This window comes from Condylura cristata, unplaced genomic scaffold (genome assembly GCF_000260355.1).
Source record: "Condylura cristata isolate star-nosed mole 26May11 unplaced genomic scaffold, ConCri1.0 scaffold00003, whole genome shotgun sequence".
Lineage (NCBI taxonomy): Eukaryota > Metazoa > Chordata > Mammalia > Eulipotyphla > Talpidae > Condylura > Condylura cristata.
Genome location: NW_004567104.1, coordinates 30,740,776 through 30,758,184, shown reverse-complemented (window position 1 = coordinate 30,758,184; position 17,409 = coordinate 30,740,776). Strand labels below are relative to the sequence as shown.

Sequence of the window (17,409 nt, the reverse complement as noted above, 5' to 3'; positions counted from 1 at the left end):
CAGAGTCTCCAATGCCCTCATAATGTCCTTGAGGACCCAGGCAGATTGCTCAGCCACTTACCCCAGCAGGTCCACAAGCTGGCTGGTGTGCTGAGACAGGCAGGGGTGCAGCCTTGAGATGTAAATATTAGTTTAATCTTAATTTTTTTAGTGACGAGAAATCGAGGCCTAGAACATCTAACGTTGCTCAAGACCACACAGAGGATCCTGGCCTTCAGACCATGACTATGTGGCACCCAAAGAACTACAACAAAAGATGAATGAAATAAAACAGGAATAAATGTTTAAACTGTAATTCCACATCAGTGGCTACCAGAAGGAAAGAAGGAAAGGGGGTGGCTGAGTCCGGTAAAGGGGGCAATTGTGTGGTCAAGGATGGAACTGGACTTTTAGTGGCAAACATCATGTGGCATATACAGATGCTGGTGCGTACTGATGCACACCTGAACCTGTATGACGTTATCATTTAATGTTAACTTCAGTTTAAAAAATTCTAAGGAAATCTGCCACATGAAAGCCAGAGCTGTGGGATTAAAAAGAATGGAGGCTGGGAGTTAAGTTAGAGGGAAAAATTAAGTCCATTCCAGGGAAATGGTGTAGACATTTAGAAGCTAAGCTAATCATTTGTTCATGGGGGGTTGTGGTAAGGAGGAGGAAAAACTTGAGGACTTGAGCTTTCTTGTCTTTAATTTACAGTGGTGCTCACACAGGTAGAGACCCAATAAGAGCTGCCAACCCAGGAGCTAAAAGTTAAGAAGGGGCCCTCCCTGGTGGCACAGCAGGTTAAAGCACAGTGCTAAGAAGCTAAAGCCATTTCAGCATGAGTTCGATCCCCGCCCCCGCCCAGGTGACCCACAGGGCGTGGCAGACCTCTCCTGACCCACCCACTGCTCCCCTCAGCAGTGTACTTCATCACTCGGTCTATTCTGCTCCCCACTCTGTCTCTGTTGAGACCTTTCACCGCCCCTGCACCCCAGTTCTGTATGCATAAATATTTAAAAAAAAGAAGGCTGGAGCAGCAGGTGAGAGCCAACTGAGCAGCAGTGATGGTGGAAGGCTCCCCTGGGCCAGGGAGCACAGAGAAGGGCCTTGACAGCAGAGGCTGACAGTTTTGTCACAGAAGAAATATGGAGAAGCAATTTGAAATCAGTACAGTTGGTTGCTCTGCTCTAAATGTTTGTGTCTCTCCATCACCACCACCACCACCACCAAATACCTATAGCTAGCTAGCTATATATTAAAAGTTAACCCTTAATGTGACACTGTTTGGAGTAGGGCCTTTAGGAGGTGATTAGGTCACGAAGGTGAAGCCCACGGGAATGGGATTAGTGCCCTTAGAAAAGAGACCCCAACTCCTCTCTCCACCCCAATAAAATGTCCCACAATCCAGTCATCTATTTTTGGGCATTTGTGTTGATTCTACACCTTCCCTATTGTAAATAGAGCAACAGTAAATATAGATACCTAGGGTAGATACCTAGGAGAGGGATTGCTGGGTCAAAACTGGAGTGGGAAGAGTACACAGGACTATTGAGATGGCACACGGGTGAACTGGGAAGTCCCCGGGATTACAAATGAGATGGAAAAAGGCACAGAATGAAGAATGAGGTTAAAAAATAATTTCTTTCAAAAAGGAAAGAAAATTAAGGTTAAAAAAAGAAAGAAAAGAGACCCCAGAGAGCTCCCTCGCCCTTTTCTACAGGGCGAGGACACAGAAGATGCGAAAAGATGATCACCTATGCACCAAGACGAGGCTCCTCACCTGAGAGTCACCTGGTGCCTTGATTGTGGCCTTCTCAGCCTCCAGAAGAGTGAGAAATAAGCATCTGTTGTTACAAGCCTCCCAAGTATGGTATTTTGTTAAAGCAGCCCAGACAAGTTAAGACAATGGTCAACAGCGTAATAGGTGTCAAGAACAAGAAATGAGCAGATCAAAAGGTCACTGGCACCTCACAGCAATCTCAGCAGAGGCCGAATCAAGCAGACTTGACCAACTCCCCTCATAAATCCTAAGCAGTGACCTTGACCTTCTTACAGCCAAGCCCAAACCCCCTTTAAACAGCAGAACCAGCTCCCACCTATTGGACACAGCATGAGGTGAACCTGGGCCTATCCCTGCTGTGCACTGCCTGTCCATGCCCTGCCCCACAGGGCAGAGTGCCAAGGCTAAGCAGAGTTGTGGTACGGGCTCTGTGGAGGGCACTATGAAGCCATCGAGACAAATCTTCCTAGACAATCACAAACTTAAGCCCGGAGATATGTATAATTTCTTTTTTTATTTTTTAAAAGATTTATTTATTTGTGCATACAGACCTGGGGTACAGGCCAGAGGCTCAGGGGCAGCGAGAGGCTTCACCAGAGACAGAGTGGGGAGCAGAACAGGCAGATCGACGAAGTACACTGCTGAGGGGAGCAGCGGGCGGGTCAGGAGAGGTCTGCCACACCATGTGGTCTCCTCCAGGGCAGGCAGGAATCGAACCCATGCCAAGCGGCTTTAGATTCTCAGTGCTATGCTTTAAGCCGCTGCACCACCAGGGAGGGCCTATAATTTCATTTTTAAATGCAGGACATAGAATTAAAATGTGCCACATACCAGTTCATTTCTGAAAATATATCTTCTCTATTTCTGCGTGACTTCTATGGCAATAAAAGCTTTCTGGCAGGATACCGTTTTATATAAATAAAAACATAAGCTAACAAAATGGCATTTTAGGAGCACGAAGCCAAACAAAATGCTTTAGGTGTCTTGTTTAAATTACGCTGTCATGCCATTTAGCTGTCTCCACAGAGCCTTCTGCGATGATACTTGTTTTGGAAGAGTCAGGACAGAAGGTGGCCAGAGGAGGAAGGGCTCTGCCTTCAGGCTAAGGATTCAGCAGTTGAGCAAAAGGAGGTGATGATTACAATCCACTGCAGTTTGGAGATGAAATGAGAGATATGGCTGTAGCTGAAGGTGGAAGGACATCATGGAGGCAAGGGTTTGTCAAACTGAACGCCAGTCTGTACATTGCTACACAGCTCACCCCCTCGAACCGCCCCTCTCAGGGCTGTGTAACAAGCCCCTGGCGGCAGACTGGGGAACATTCTAGAAAACAAACTGCGCCAGAAATAAGGCCAACAGAAACCAGCCTCTGGAGCCTCCCAGTGAAGCAGCCACTGGCCACAGGTCATCCAGAGGCACATCCTCCTGTCACAAGTGCCACCCACTGCTACTGCTAGAACTCCCCATCCTCTTTGTCGTCCTTGTTATTTAAAATAAGTGAACTCAAAGAACTACAGACACTGAAGAAAGTTCACAGCTGTAACACAGAAAGAAACCTGGGGAGGTGTGGGGTAGGAGACCAGACAACACAAAAAGCAAAGAAATGTTCCAAAGAAAATAAAAAACCAATCATTCATAGTCTGAAAGAGTCAAAGGAGATACTACAACCATGAGACAAGGACAGGATGTGATTTTTTTTTTCTTAATTGACAGAGGACAACAAAGGGCTGTTGATAACCAAAACAAAAATTCAGTAAAAAGGCTGGAACTAAAGCTGAGGAACTCGGCTATAAAGTAAGAAGGAGAAAAAGAGGTGAACTATAGAGAAGATATCAAAATAATAATAGCAACAAAAAGGTCATACCAGAAGCTGCAATATCCAACTACACAGAATTAAGAAAACAATTTAAACAAGAAAAAACAAAGGGGGAGAAATGAACAAAAATAACTGAACTCTGAGATTGAAAGAGCCCAAGCCAGTGAATAGGAATTTTCATTGTGACACTTTAGAACCTCAAGCATAAAAGCAAAATCCCACTTTGAAGAAAGAGATTACCAGCCAAGAACAGAAGTCAGAGCAGCACTAACCTCCTGGATGTAACTGTATGATAGAGCAAGGACTTCGAAATTCTAAGGGAAATGATTTTCAGTCTAGACTTTTATGTTCCCTACCAGTCACATGTGCAAGTAAAAATGCAACATTTTCCATCATAGACAGAGAGGATGACTTTGGATCCAGACAGCAGGGATGAAAAGCTTTGAGCAGTGGAGGCAGGTATCAGCACAGCAGGTATGACCCAGGCCCACATCACCTGTCCGGAAGGACAGTAAGGAGGGAGTCTCCTCAGGAGAAAACATAACAGAGTACAGGCAAGAAAAGGTCTGTCAGTAGCTGAAAGCTCTATGGAGTTGGGTTTTTTTTGTTTTGTTTTAAATTGTGATTAAAAACTTAGAAAACATGGCCCTCCCTGGTGGCGCAGCCTGTTAAAGCACAGCACTGAGAAGCTAAAGCCACTTCCGCATGAGTTCAATCCCTGCCTGCCCCGGAGGTAACCACATGGCGTGGCAGACCTCTCCTGACCCGCCTGCTGCTCCCCTCAGCAGTGTACTTCGTAGATCTGCCTGTTCTGCTCCCCACTCTGCCTCTGGTGAAGCCTCTCGCCGCCCCTGAGCCTCTGGCCTGTACCCCAGTTCTGTATGTACAAATAAATAAATAAATCTTAAAAAATAAATAAATAAATAAATAATAAAAACTTAGAAAACAAAACAAAAAATCAAATACAGTAGGCTGAATGGTGAACCCCAAAAAAGATATGTCCTCGTAATAATGCTGGGAACCTATAAATGTGACCTTATTTATTAGACAAGGTTGTGGTGGATGTAATTAAGGATCTCAAAATGAGATCATACTGGATGACCCAAGTTGGACCAATTTAGAGAAAAATTAAGACAAGTGGTTATAAAAATACAAACAAGATCATCCTTATTAGTGATTTAAGCAAAGCAAATTAAAGAAAAGGATCATAATTTGTGTTCATCACAAAACAGAAATTAAGATTGAACATATTCAATATTGTCTCATGTATGAGGAATCAGGAATGCTTAAAAAGCCATCAGGTGGAGTTCAGAATGAAACAGTTTTATTGGAAGGTAACTACAGCCAAAATCTCACAAAATTTAAAATGTGCTTGACGATTGTCCTATGAATTCTGTTTATAAGTCTTGATCTTACAGAACTGAGCTTCAAATTTGTAGTAAGGATGTTCATCTAGGAAATTTTTATAATAGAACTACAAACTAAAAAAAACCTAAGAGTTCGCCAACAAGTGTGTAGACATAATGTATTTTAGATATGGGATGTAGAATACGTCCATTAAAAAAAAAATGAAGGAATCCTAAATGTACCATTGAGTGGAAGAGGAAGAATGGCAAAATAATGTAGAATTTTATTAAATTTTTACAAAGAACTACATTGTATGTGTTTGTGTATATACTTGAATATGGAGAGAAAATAGACAAAAATGTACCTACCAATCTCTCTCTGAAAAGTAGGAGTGGGAGAATGAAGTATGAGGAGGGAACTTTTACTGTTTATAAATCATTTTATATTATTAAAAATAATATTTTTATTTGTACAAAACATTCATACTGCCTTAAAATAAAAAAAAAAGGAAAATACAACTTACGGGTATTTAATCTTTTCCTTGATTTTAAAATTAACTGCGGTGGCTTTTAAATGTGCCTGCAAATTCTCTGATATTTCAAAAGACAGAGATGAATTCCCCTCCCTTTGAATGAGGGTCAGACTTTGTGACTCACTTCTAACAAATAGATGGTGCTGCCACATGACTTCTGAAGCACATTGTTCTAAGATCTCTCTCTCTCTCTCTCTCTCTCTCTCTCTCTCTCTACCTCTCTACCGCTCTGTCTCTCTCTCTCTGCCTCTCTCTCATTGTTTGCTTTCAGGGAGTCATTCACCCAGGACTTGAGAACACTTAAGCAGCTCTCAAGACAGGGCCACATGGAGAAGAACGAGGCCTTCTGCCCACAACAAAAACCAGCATGCCTGCCAGAACCTCCCATCCCAGTCAAGCCTTCAACAGACCGCAGCCCTTCCAACCTCTAACTGGCCATCACGAAAAACTCCTGCCAGAACTACCAGCCAAGCCACACTCACATTGCTGTCTCACAGAAAAGACAGTAAGAAAGAAAATGTTATTGTTTTGTGCCATTAAATTATTGGGGAGATTATTCAATAGCAACAGATAACAAGCGCCTGCACCAATCTCCCCATGGAGAACAGATGTGGAAAGAAGGTGTGAAGGAGCTTTTGTTTTTGTTGCTTTATACTTTCTCCATTTCTGCTTCATAACTTTCAGGATTGTTCGTATTGTCCTGACTTTTTATATATAAGGAAAGGGACAGAAACAAAGTCATGCTTAAGTTTATTTAAACCCTTTTCTGATTTTTAAAGTGACACTGGTGAAAAGAACACAGTTCAAGAACTGACACTACCAACTTCAAAATTTACTAAAAAGGTACAATAATCTGGGCCCTCTCTGGTGGCGCAGTGGGTTAAAGCACAGCACTAAGAAGCTAAAGCCACTTCCTCATGAGTTCAATCCCTGCCTGCCCCGGAGGAGATCCACATGGCGTGGCAGACCTCTCCTGACCCACCCGCTGTTCCCCTCAGCAATGTACTTCGTCCATCTGCCTGTTCTGCTCCCCACTGTTTCTCTGGTGAAGACTCTCACCCTCTGCATCTCTGGCCTGTACCCCAGTTCTGTATACATAAATAAATTTTAAAAATCTTTAAAAAAAAAAAAGGCACAATAATCATGATAGTATGGTATAGGAGGGAAAAGGAAAAAAAGAAAGAAAGAAAGATGAATAGACTAGAAAAAAAAAGAACAGAATAGAGGAGCCAGAAACAGACCCCCACAAATGCAGTCAACTGATCTTCGGAGCAACTGACAGTGGAGCAACAGCAAGTCAATGGAGATAGGATAGTCTTGTGCTGGAACAAATGGAATTTTACACATGCAAAAGCAATTTTTCTTATCTAGATACCTTACATCTTTCAAAGAAATTCATTCAAAATGGATCAGGATCTAAATGTAAAACATACAGTTATAAAAGTTCTACACAGTAACACAGGAGATAATTTAGGTAACTTTAAATAATTAAGTAATCATTTTTAGGCACAACACCAAAGCACAATCCATAAAATAAAAAATTCCTAAATTAGACTTCATTGTAATAAAAACTACCACTCCACAAAAGATTCTTTTTCATTAAAAAGAATGAAAAGACAAACCATAGACCAGGAGAAAATATTTATAAGACGTATATCTGATAAAGGGCATGAATCCAAATTACACAAAGAATTCCTAAAACTCAATAGTAAGTAAACAACCAATTAAAAAATGGGCAATTTTACACAATAGACACCTCACCAAAGATGATCTACAGATATGAATTAAGCAAACAAAAAGATGTGCAATATAATATGTCACCAGAGACTGGCAAATTAAACAGTGAGCTATCAGTGTGTGCCTATTAGGATGCCTAAAATCCAAGAATCTGAGGGAGAACAGAGGGCGTGCTCATTCATTGCTGGTGTAAATGCAAAATGACAAAGCCACTTGGAGAACAATCTGGCAGCTTCTTACAAAGGTAAACATTGTCTTAACCACAGGGTGCAGTACTGTGAATAAGCACTAGGTACTTATTCAAATGGATGGCTTCAAAAGTTACAGTCTCTCAAAAACCTGCCCAAAATGTTTATAGCTTTATTTATCATTTCCAAGAACTGGAAGCCACCTAAATGCCCTTCAATTGGTGAATGTATAGGGAGAGAGAAGAAAAAAAAAAACAAAAACCTGGCATAACTCTGAAATATTATACAGGATAAAAAGGAATGAGCTATCAAGTCACAAAAGACATGGAGATACCTTGAATGCCTAGTGCTGAGTGAAAGAAGATATCGTCTGAAAAGGATACATACCCCAGTGCTGTAACAGTCTGGAAAAGGCCAAACTATAGAGGGGGTGCCAGTCTGCAGGGCATCGGGGAGGAATGAACAGGCAGAGCAGTAACAAGACAGCAATGGTCCGTGTATGCCATTCTGTAACTGTCCAAACGCCAGAACTATACAACAGAGAGGTGAATCCTAGTCTACACCATGGGCTTTAATAATGATGTAGAAGCATCAGTTCATCAGGTGTGACAAACGCACCACATCAACGCAACATGTTATTCTGGGAATACTGCAGTGAAGGAGGGAGAGAAAAGATAAAGGAACATCTGAGCTACCTGCTCAATTTTCTGTACCATGAAACTTCTCTAAAAACCAAAGTCTATTAAATTTTTAAAAAGTAACACTTATCTTTACTCATAGCAGGAGTATAAAGGACCAGGCAAGAAAATAATAATAATAATGAACAACTACATACCAGAGACATTTTATGGGATGGAGTGGGGAATGGGATCAAAAACGGTGGGGGAGGGAAGTGCACTGGACTATGGTGATGGCATATGGTGATTTGGTGATGGGAAGCCCATGGGGATTACAACGCAGATGGGAAAAGGCACAAATTGATGTAAAAATAAACTATTGTATTATTTTTTAAATTTTTTCAAAAAAAAAGTAACACTTATCCGTGGAAGCTAAAGTAGAAATAAGATAATATTTTTGTATAAAGAGTCATCCATAATCTCAGTATTTTAACACTTAGGCATAGATCCTTCCGGTCTTTTTTCAAACGTCTGTGTGTACAATTTTTTAAAAGAGTTGGAGTCAGTCTGCTAAATCCATTCTGAAGGTTTATAGTCTAGTTTTAGCTTGGATTTTTAACCACAAAGAAAGTAGCCTATATAAAACATCAGTGATACCAAAAACAGATTCTAGAGGGACTAGTTGCTATGGGAATGATTGAAAATAAATTTCACTTCACACTACACCCTGCTAATGTACTGACCAGAAGGAAAAAGAAATATTTGGAGTAACTTAGAAGAGCAGCCAAGAAAACTTCTAATCAAAAAGAAGGAAAATACATCAACCTAGTGAAGTTTCAAAGAGGCCAGTAGCATCACCCTGCAATTAATGAATTATGCTGTTTCAGCATAATATATGGGTGGAGGGGGAACCCCCAGGAACTGGAGATTAGAATGGAAAAAATCTCTCCACTCCACTGACATTTTGATGGCCAAATAGACAGTAAGTCTCTCTCTATTAGGGCTGTATCTGTAGGGTGGTAGAAGTCCAGGGGGAAAAAAAATAACCCCTCCCCTCCAGTGGAGATGCACCAACTATTTTGCAAGCTACAAGGTCCAGGCTCTGAGTGATCATGCATTTATGCACTGGCCTCAGTGGTGGAGTGGGCTCAAGGGCCCCTTCTATACGAGGGTTTCTGCTTTAGAGGATGCTGGGCCGTGAGCCAATCTGGAGGTTCTAGTGTAGGGGAGACAGTAGGGAGGATTGACTAGAAGAATTTTAATATGTGAAGAAATGATGTGTACCAACTGATCTCCGACTTCCCCCACAAACCAACATTTTTATGAAAGACAAGCGTGTTGGAACACACACGCTTGAAGGGGGAAAACAGCTCACACCACAAAAATACAGGTCACGCTTCCCACCCCAGGGAACAGATCAATTTAGAGTCAAACGGATTTAGTTGTATTCCCAGCTCTGCCCTGCATGCCCATGAATTATAGAATCTCCGAGCCCCCAATTTCCTCATCTGAAAAATGCATATAATTATTTATCCTTCATGCAGTTATGATAACTATTACATGCGATAAGCCATGTGAATGAAGTGCTGTGATATTGCAATTTATAGTAAGAAATATATATTTGGTCTTCATTCAATTTCTGGCACAGAAACTTCTAAAACCACTGAAATTTCCTAAGAATGAATGTGGAAAAAAGATGTCTCTTGCTATGTAAATGAGGTGACTTCTGGACCCTAAAGATGAAGCCTGGTTCCCTGGAAAACCAACCATGTGATTAGAGGGTGCCACCCCAGACCTCTGGGAAGGGAGAAGGGTAGAGGCGAATCAATTACCTGCGACCTGTGATGTAACGTAACTAGGCCATATAAAGAAGCTCCCTAAAAGCCCTAAGGATGGGACTACAAGAGCTTCTGGGCTGGCAAACACATGCAGACATGGGGACAGACACACCCCTGGGGCATGCACGGATTTCCACACCCTTTCCCCACACCTCGTGCTATGCCCCTCTTCCATCTGCTGTTCATAAGTTATAATAAACCAGTAATCTAATGCATAAATGTTTCTCTTAGCTCTGTGAGCCACTCTGGCAAATTAACTGGACCCGAGAAGAGAGTCGTTCGGCTTTCCAACCTATAGTTGGTAGGTCAGAAGCACAACTGATAACCTGAGCTTTAAAGTGGCATCAAAAGGAGCTGGGGAACAACTGAGATGAAAAAATGCACAAAATGATGTAAAAATAAACTATTATATATATATATTTTTTAAGTGGGGGCTGGGGAAAGCCTGTGGGCATAAGCCCTTCACCTGTGTGAGCTGCTGCTGTCTCCAGGCAGACAGAGTCAGAATTGAGCTGAATTGTAGGACAAGTATCTGTTGTGTGCGGTAGCCCTCCACACTCACACACACAGGAGTCGGTTCCAACACCCTTTTCGGTGCCAGGCAAAATATCTGGTACATAGCAAGTGCCCTGTCAAATGCAGCTACCACATGTCACCATCACCCCAAGAGGCCAAGAGGTGACTGTGCCACAGACCTTCTTTGCTTCTTCCTCTTCTAACATAGCCAGGGGCCCCATCTCCTTTTCCTGCCCATTTGCCAGTGTAGATGCCTCGTCACCATGGCCATGTAAAGACAAAGTCCCTGAAGTATGAATTAGCCAGCAGTTACCAATTTTGTACATATCTTTTTTTTTTTAAATAATATAATAGTTTATTTTTACATCATTTTGTACTTTTTTTTTCATCTCAATAGTAATCCCTGTGGGACCAATTTTGTACATATCTTAAGGACAGCTCTGTACTCCAGAGAGAAACAGACTTTTGATGCCAAACCAAATCTCAAAGCCACAAACTTATGGGTACTCCAGATAATCGCCTATCAAAGCATAAAGACCTAGGTTTAGAGTTGCTAAGTATCCTCAAGGCAGAAGAAAACCCAGGGTTAGATTAAACAGTTATTCATTGATTACCAATACATGGCACCATCTCCAAATGGTGCAAAATTGTATTTGCTGTTTCTTTAAGCTTAGTTAATGGATTCAGATTTTTACTTTGTAAAAAAAAAAAAAAGTTAATGCAGAAAGCTACAAATAATCAAACCTATATCTATTCCCATTTCCCAGAAGGAACAACTATTAACATTTGTTATATTTATAACAAGTTCTTTATTTTTAAAAATGAGATAATACGTAAAAGAAAAAGTGAAAATCTATTTTCCCCCATCCCAGATCTACTTTCTCCCTACTCCCCAATCACAGTTATGAATTGGATCTTTACCCATCCAGTTATATTTTATTATTTGTTTGATCTAATTTTAAAAAATGTAAATCAAAAGAGACCCAGAAATGTACTCAGTGAGGGCCCTCCCTGGTGGCACAATGGGTTAAAGCACAGCACTATGAAACTAGCTGCAGCCACCGCAGCACAAGCTCCATCCCGGCCCCGGAGGTGACCCACATGGCACAGCTGACCTCTCTTGTCTCACCCGCTGCTCCTCAGCAGTGTACATAAACAAATAAATCTTCTATGTGCATAAATAAATAAGTCTTTTTTTTAAATGTTTTTAAAAAATAAAAAAAAGAAGTGTACTCAGTGAAAACATCTATGGGGAGAGGGACTTATGAGCCCCTGATGCTGTACCAGGACACACCCACTCCCCTGCTCCAGGAACAGCCCACACTAAAAGGAGAAGCCAGTGAGAGGGAGACTTGCCAGCTCACACCAACAAACATCTAGAAAGCAGTACAACTATGAAAGACAGTCTACTGAAGTCCAAAAGGCTCACCTGGGTCCAGGTGTGAGAAAGAGCCCACCACGAAGTCCAGCGTAGACACAGCCAGCAGGAACAGCAGCAGCAGCTGGAGGCGGATTATCCACTTGACACCTGCTAGATTAATCCCCAGCAAGGCCAGAAGCACTGCAGCTGAAATTGCTCGCACGGCCCAGATATTCCTGAGGTTCAGCAAATCCGAGATGGACTCAGCAAAGCCAGTGATGTACATGGCACCTGCAACACACTGAGAGGCATGTCTAGGTAGGAAAACTGCGAGACAGAAGCGCCCGGAATCCTGCCTTGAGCCCTGTTTTTTTCTCAGCTACACCTCTATCACCCAGAAGGCAGAGTGAATGCCAAACCCAAGCCTAGAGCTGGCTGACTGTCTGTGGTAAGATGAACACACTATGAGAGAGAGATGGGACTCAGGGCCCAAGAAAGCTCTGAACTTCACTGAGTTATTCAAGAACTAAATAAAGAACAGAAACACACGGGGCAGTAATGTGGGGGTGCATCTCAGTGCTTTAGAAGGGCATTGTAGCAAGCCTCAGGGGTGTATTTTTTGTAGATTAGTATTATAAAAAAGAAAAAAATTATCTAAAATTTGGAAATAAAGGGAAAAGTGGGCGGCACATCCTGTCCATCTCATACAGATCAAAGGCTTCCCTGGTAAGAGGTGGGGGTTATTTATGAACCATGGGAAAAGTATCATAGAGGTTTCTTGTTTAGGAGGTGAAGGAGACAGTCATGTTTCTTGGTTGGTAAGTATCAAAAAGAATAATTAGGGCTTCTAAGGATGTGTTACATCTACTAACAGAACTAAAAGCACAGAACTTCAAAACCAACCAGGTGAAAAATACAACAGAAATCTATTTGAGAGCCCCCCTGATGGTGCAAGGGGTTATCTTCAGGGAAGGCTGCACAAGCCAGATCCCCAGCAGGGAGCTGACCCCAGGGACAGGGCAGGCCCTTCCGGTCTCAACCTCCTGCTCCCTGCAGCAGTGCACTTCAGTCAATCTGCCTGTTCTATTCTCCACTCTCTCTGGTGAATCCTCTCATCACCCTATCCCACACCTCTGGCCTGTACCCCAGTTCTTTTGTCCATAAATAAATAAATCATTTAAAAGAAAAAAAATACATCTGAAACATGTTGGCAATAAATGAGAAATTTTTTAAATTCTAATTATCTATAAAGTTATGAAAAGAAGATGCTTTATTCTAGAACCTAAACTCAGAAGGGAGGAGAATATGTTAACTGTTTTACTAGTTTTAAAGGAAAGAAAAACTAATGAACAAAGTATTTAACTTAAGTGATTTTAAAAGATCGATATAGGGCCTCCCTGGTGGCAAAACAAGGCACTATGAGGCTATCAGCAGGCACTGCAACATAAGTTCAATCCTCGGCCAGGCAGCTGACACATATGGTGCAGCAGACCTCGCCTGTCTGGCCTGCTGCCCTCCTCAGCACTGTATGTCAGTGCATCTGCTTGTTCTGCTCCCCACTCCGTGTCTGGTGAATCCTCTAACTGCCCCCCACACACACCTCTAGCCTACACCCCAGTTCTGTATGCATAAATAAATTAAATCTTTAAATAAAAAAAAATAAAAGGTCAATATAAATAAAAAGACCGTAGGAAGCAATATTTAACAAATCAAAGAAAGCAAATAACAAAAGATCAATTACAAAAGGATACTGAGGAAAGCTGGTCCTTTTAGAGATCAGTCATACATCACCATGAGTGCGTGGTTAAAAAGAAAAAATATAAAAATATAGGCTATCAGGAATGAAGAAGGGAATGAAACTACTCTTACAGAAGACAGTAAAAGAGTGAGTAGAGAATATAAAGGTGTCATAAATTATAAGTACACATTCATATTATTCAATACTAAGAAACTACTTAAAAGCATGGTTTTAAACTGACCTAATGAAATGTCTGTGACATATAACAGGAAATGAGATACACAAGCCATAGAAGTGAGCATACAATTTGTCCCCATTTTTGCAAAAACCAAGCAAACCCATCAAAGTCCCAAATGGATGAGCACAGGACGACGTGCTGGAAGACGACATGAGGTGTTCACATCAGCCACCTCAGGAGTGAAGGCAGTTAACTAGGTCATCATTTTAAAATGACTATCATTTTGGGGTGACAAGGAATCTCATTTTGCAATTTAAAAAATTAATAAAGGAAAAATAAACTATTAAGAGAACTATTCTATTTATGCAAAAACTGCATTTGTGCAGATAATCCAGAGCCTCTAGGATTCAAAGCCTCTCCCCTTATACCGAGCTCACTGCTGGTAGACACTGAACTGACCTGCAGAAGGTGTAGACAGCAGCAGCGCAAGCCCTGCCCCAAGGGGCAGCTTCCCCCCAACCATGACTGCTACCCTTTAATGGAGGCCATCCCTGTTGATTGCTTAATGTATAAACACCCAGATTTATGATATTTTTGAAGCAAGTTTTTAATCATAGCATTCCTCTTTCTGTTGCTGCTCTGAAGAAAAAAATCCTAACCCCCTTGCCACAGGAAGGAGGGGATGTCACCCACAAATTTAAGAGAGAAAGAGACCCATTTTCAACCTATAACACTTCCATTCCAAGGTATTTGTTTTAGAAAAATCATACTTCCACAATCAGAGGCTTATTCTTTTTTGTTTATCTTGGGTACCTGCCGAGAAGACCAGACCCTTCCATATTCCTCCTCTTTGACATGAAATACTGGCTTAAGGTTTGAGTGGACTGTGTGTTCCACATAAGTGTTAAATCCCACAGTGAAAATTCCAGGCCAATATTAGTTCTGTGGAAGCTTCCCAGTCCCCCAGCACAGAGCGTGGACAACATTAATAAGTGCTTCTGGACATGACAGTGCAGGCTGCACCTGATTTTGGTGTCGGGGGAAGCAGTCCCACAGGAGGCCTTAGGCCCACAGAGGTCCCTGGAGCAGGGAGGGAGGAGGACACCCAGTAACTCGTCTCTTCCACTGGCCTAAGGACCTGGACCAACAGAGCAGGTCTACCAGACCTTGGAGAGATGAGGGGGAAGGGCCAGGGGACATGCAGGCCAATGAAAGTATTTTGCACGTTTTAAAAATCATTATTTTGAGCACTGTAGGTTCTAAATGTTGATGCACTATGGCAAACTCTGGCCAGACAAGCAAATCCTGCCCACTTCCTATTTTGGGAATAGTTCTATTAGAACACAACAATGTCCATTTCTTCAGAGTGCCTAAGGTTGCTCTCCTACTACAAGAGGGCAGTTGAGGAGTTGTGACAGAGCTGTATGACTTGCAAATTGAAAATATGTATTATCTGTCCTTTACAGAAGTTTGCTGACCAGTGCCCTAGAGCAAAGCAGGTGATCTGTTTGCAGTTATTAAAAATAAGTTACTGCATGCATGCTATGAAAAGACAGGGTGAGAGGATAATAAGAACCAGGAGTAGGGACCCTCAGAAATCCTAAATCACACCCTGGATGAAGAAAGACCTCAAATCAATGACCTAACCTTCTACCTTAAGAAACTAGGAGGCAAGCAGAAGGAAGTAAATAACAAACACAGTAACAAAAACAAATGAAAGAGATTAAAAAACAATAGAGAAAATCAACAGAGACAAAAATTAGTTCTTTGCAGATGAACCCTTATCTAGATTGATCAAGAAAAAAAGGTGCATGTTATTAAAATCAAGAATTTAAGGGAGGACCTAATCAATCTTACGAAAACAAAAAGGATTATAAGGGAATCTATAAATGATTACACACCAATAAGTTAGCTAACAGATACAATGGACAAAATTCTAGAAAGACACATTCTACAAAACTGACTCAAAAAGAAAAAGAAAAATGGAATATGCCTATGTGAGTAAAAAGGTTAAATTAGTAATCAAAAAACTCCCTGTGAAGAAAAGTCTTGGACCAGATGGTTTCACTGCTAAATTCTACCAAATGGTTAAAGAATTAACACCAATCCTTCACAAACTCTTCCCAAAAATAGGAGAAATCTCCCTATGCCAGCATTATCTTGATACCAAAACTAGACAAAACACCACAAGAAAACTACAGCCCAATATCCACTGTGAATGTATATACAAAAAAATCTTCATCAAAATATCAGCAAACTGAATCCAGCAGATATGAAGATTATGAAGCAGCCACACCCTGATCAGAAAAACCCCCAGGCCAGGTCAGCAGCAGACCAAGCAGGGAAAGTCAAAGATTGCCCAGGAGGGCACCAAAGTCTCCAGTGGAGGCTGGTGGAGAAGGAGGTACCTGGGGCAGAGTCATCAATGAGTCATGGAAAAGCCCACTCAACATCCAGCTTTCTCCCTGGGGAGGGCCTTCCTGCAGGTTCCATGCTGGGCCCCTGTCTGTGGAATCTGCCTCCAGAGGTGAGCTACTGTCTACCGAGGGAGTGGGAAAGGGGAAGACTGCTATTTGCCCACGATGCCATCGGCTTGACTAAAATAGCAGAGAAGTAGAAAATCAATACACCAGCCCCCACAGTAATAAAGTAAACTGAGAGTTGATTACTCACCTCCCAAACTACTCTGCTAAAGACCTCTCTCTGCTGAAGACAAGTGGTTTCTAAGAGAGCAGGGACAAGCTGTCTGCCTTACACACACCTACCCCGCTCACGTGCACACACACACAGGCTGTTGAGTGCTGTTGGACAATCAGCTATATTTAAAAACCCTGGCCCTGCTACTTAAATACAAAAGAAACAAAAACAATGCTTTCGCCAAGGCTCTTGTACTCTTACTCAGACAAATTCTTTTATTTCCCATTTTCTTAACCACCCACCAACCTTTGTAAGGTCAAAAAAGCCTTTTTCAATCTCAGAAGTGCTCACAAAGAGCTGCTTCTCCACGTGTGCTCTTGTCTGCTCAGCGCCTGGCCATCATCCCTGTGTTTCAGCTAAGTCAGCCTGGTGTTTCTTCCCCCTCACGGGTTTTCTGAGAGCCTCCGTCTCCTGATGAAGCAGCGTCCTGATTCGTTTTCTTCTCAGGTGGGTGGGTGTTCACAAGGGACTCTCAGCCTCTCTCTCAAGGCCAGTCGAGTCACTGCTGCTGCGGAAGTGCCAGCTCATTTGAGAAGCAGGTGCTCCGAGGAACGTCCGTTGGTCCAGGCAAAATGCCCCCTCTTATACACAGAAGTGGCCCAGAGACCAGCCTACCCTGATGCCACCTCGGCTCCGGCCACTGTCTGCCCTAAGAGGTCAGCGGGAATGGTTCCAGCCCCAGCCCTGTCTCCCTGGTCCACCCAGGACTCCCAGAGACACAAGTGGTGGGGGAAGCAGCACTGGGCCTTACTTAGTCCATGGCCCCGGACTGCCGCTGGCCTTGCCTCTGAGTCCCCTCTCAGAGCCCCAGCCTGACCTCTCACTAGGTCAGGGAATGTGAACGAAAAGATGGTGTCAACACCAAGGCAAGGGAAGACTGTTAGGATCCGAGAACTAGATTACCGTGAAAGACAGAGCGTCACGCAAGAATGCAATTCGCAAAGTAGAATTTATTGGGCTGGCTAGCCAGGGTCAAGCCATTCCCTGCTGGACACGCAGGATTCAGGCAAGATCCCAGCCAAAGGAAAGTCAGGGAATATATTGGCCTTGTTGGCCATTACATACGTCAGAGCCCGCGCAGAT

At 42.4% G+C, this 17,409-nt stretch overlaps 1 protein-coding gene across 1 annotated transcript in view; it reads right to left on the bottom strand.

Moving 5' to 3' along the window:
* SLC12A8 (solute carrier family 12, member 8) overlaps positions 1–17,409 on the bottom strand; it is a 97,444-nt gene that overhangs the window by 77,190 nt on the left and 2,845 nt on the right. The window contains exon 3 of the mRNA XM_012730444.1: positions 11,783–12,014. Within this exon, the coding sequence (XP_012585898.1) occupies positions 11,783–12,014 (232 nt within the window). The remainder of the gene's footprint in view (positions 1–11,782; positions 12,015–17,409) is intronic.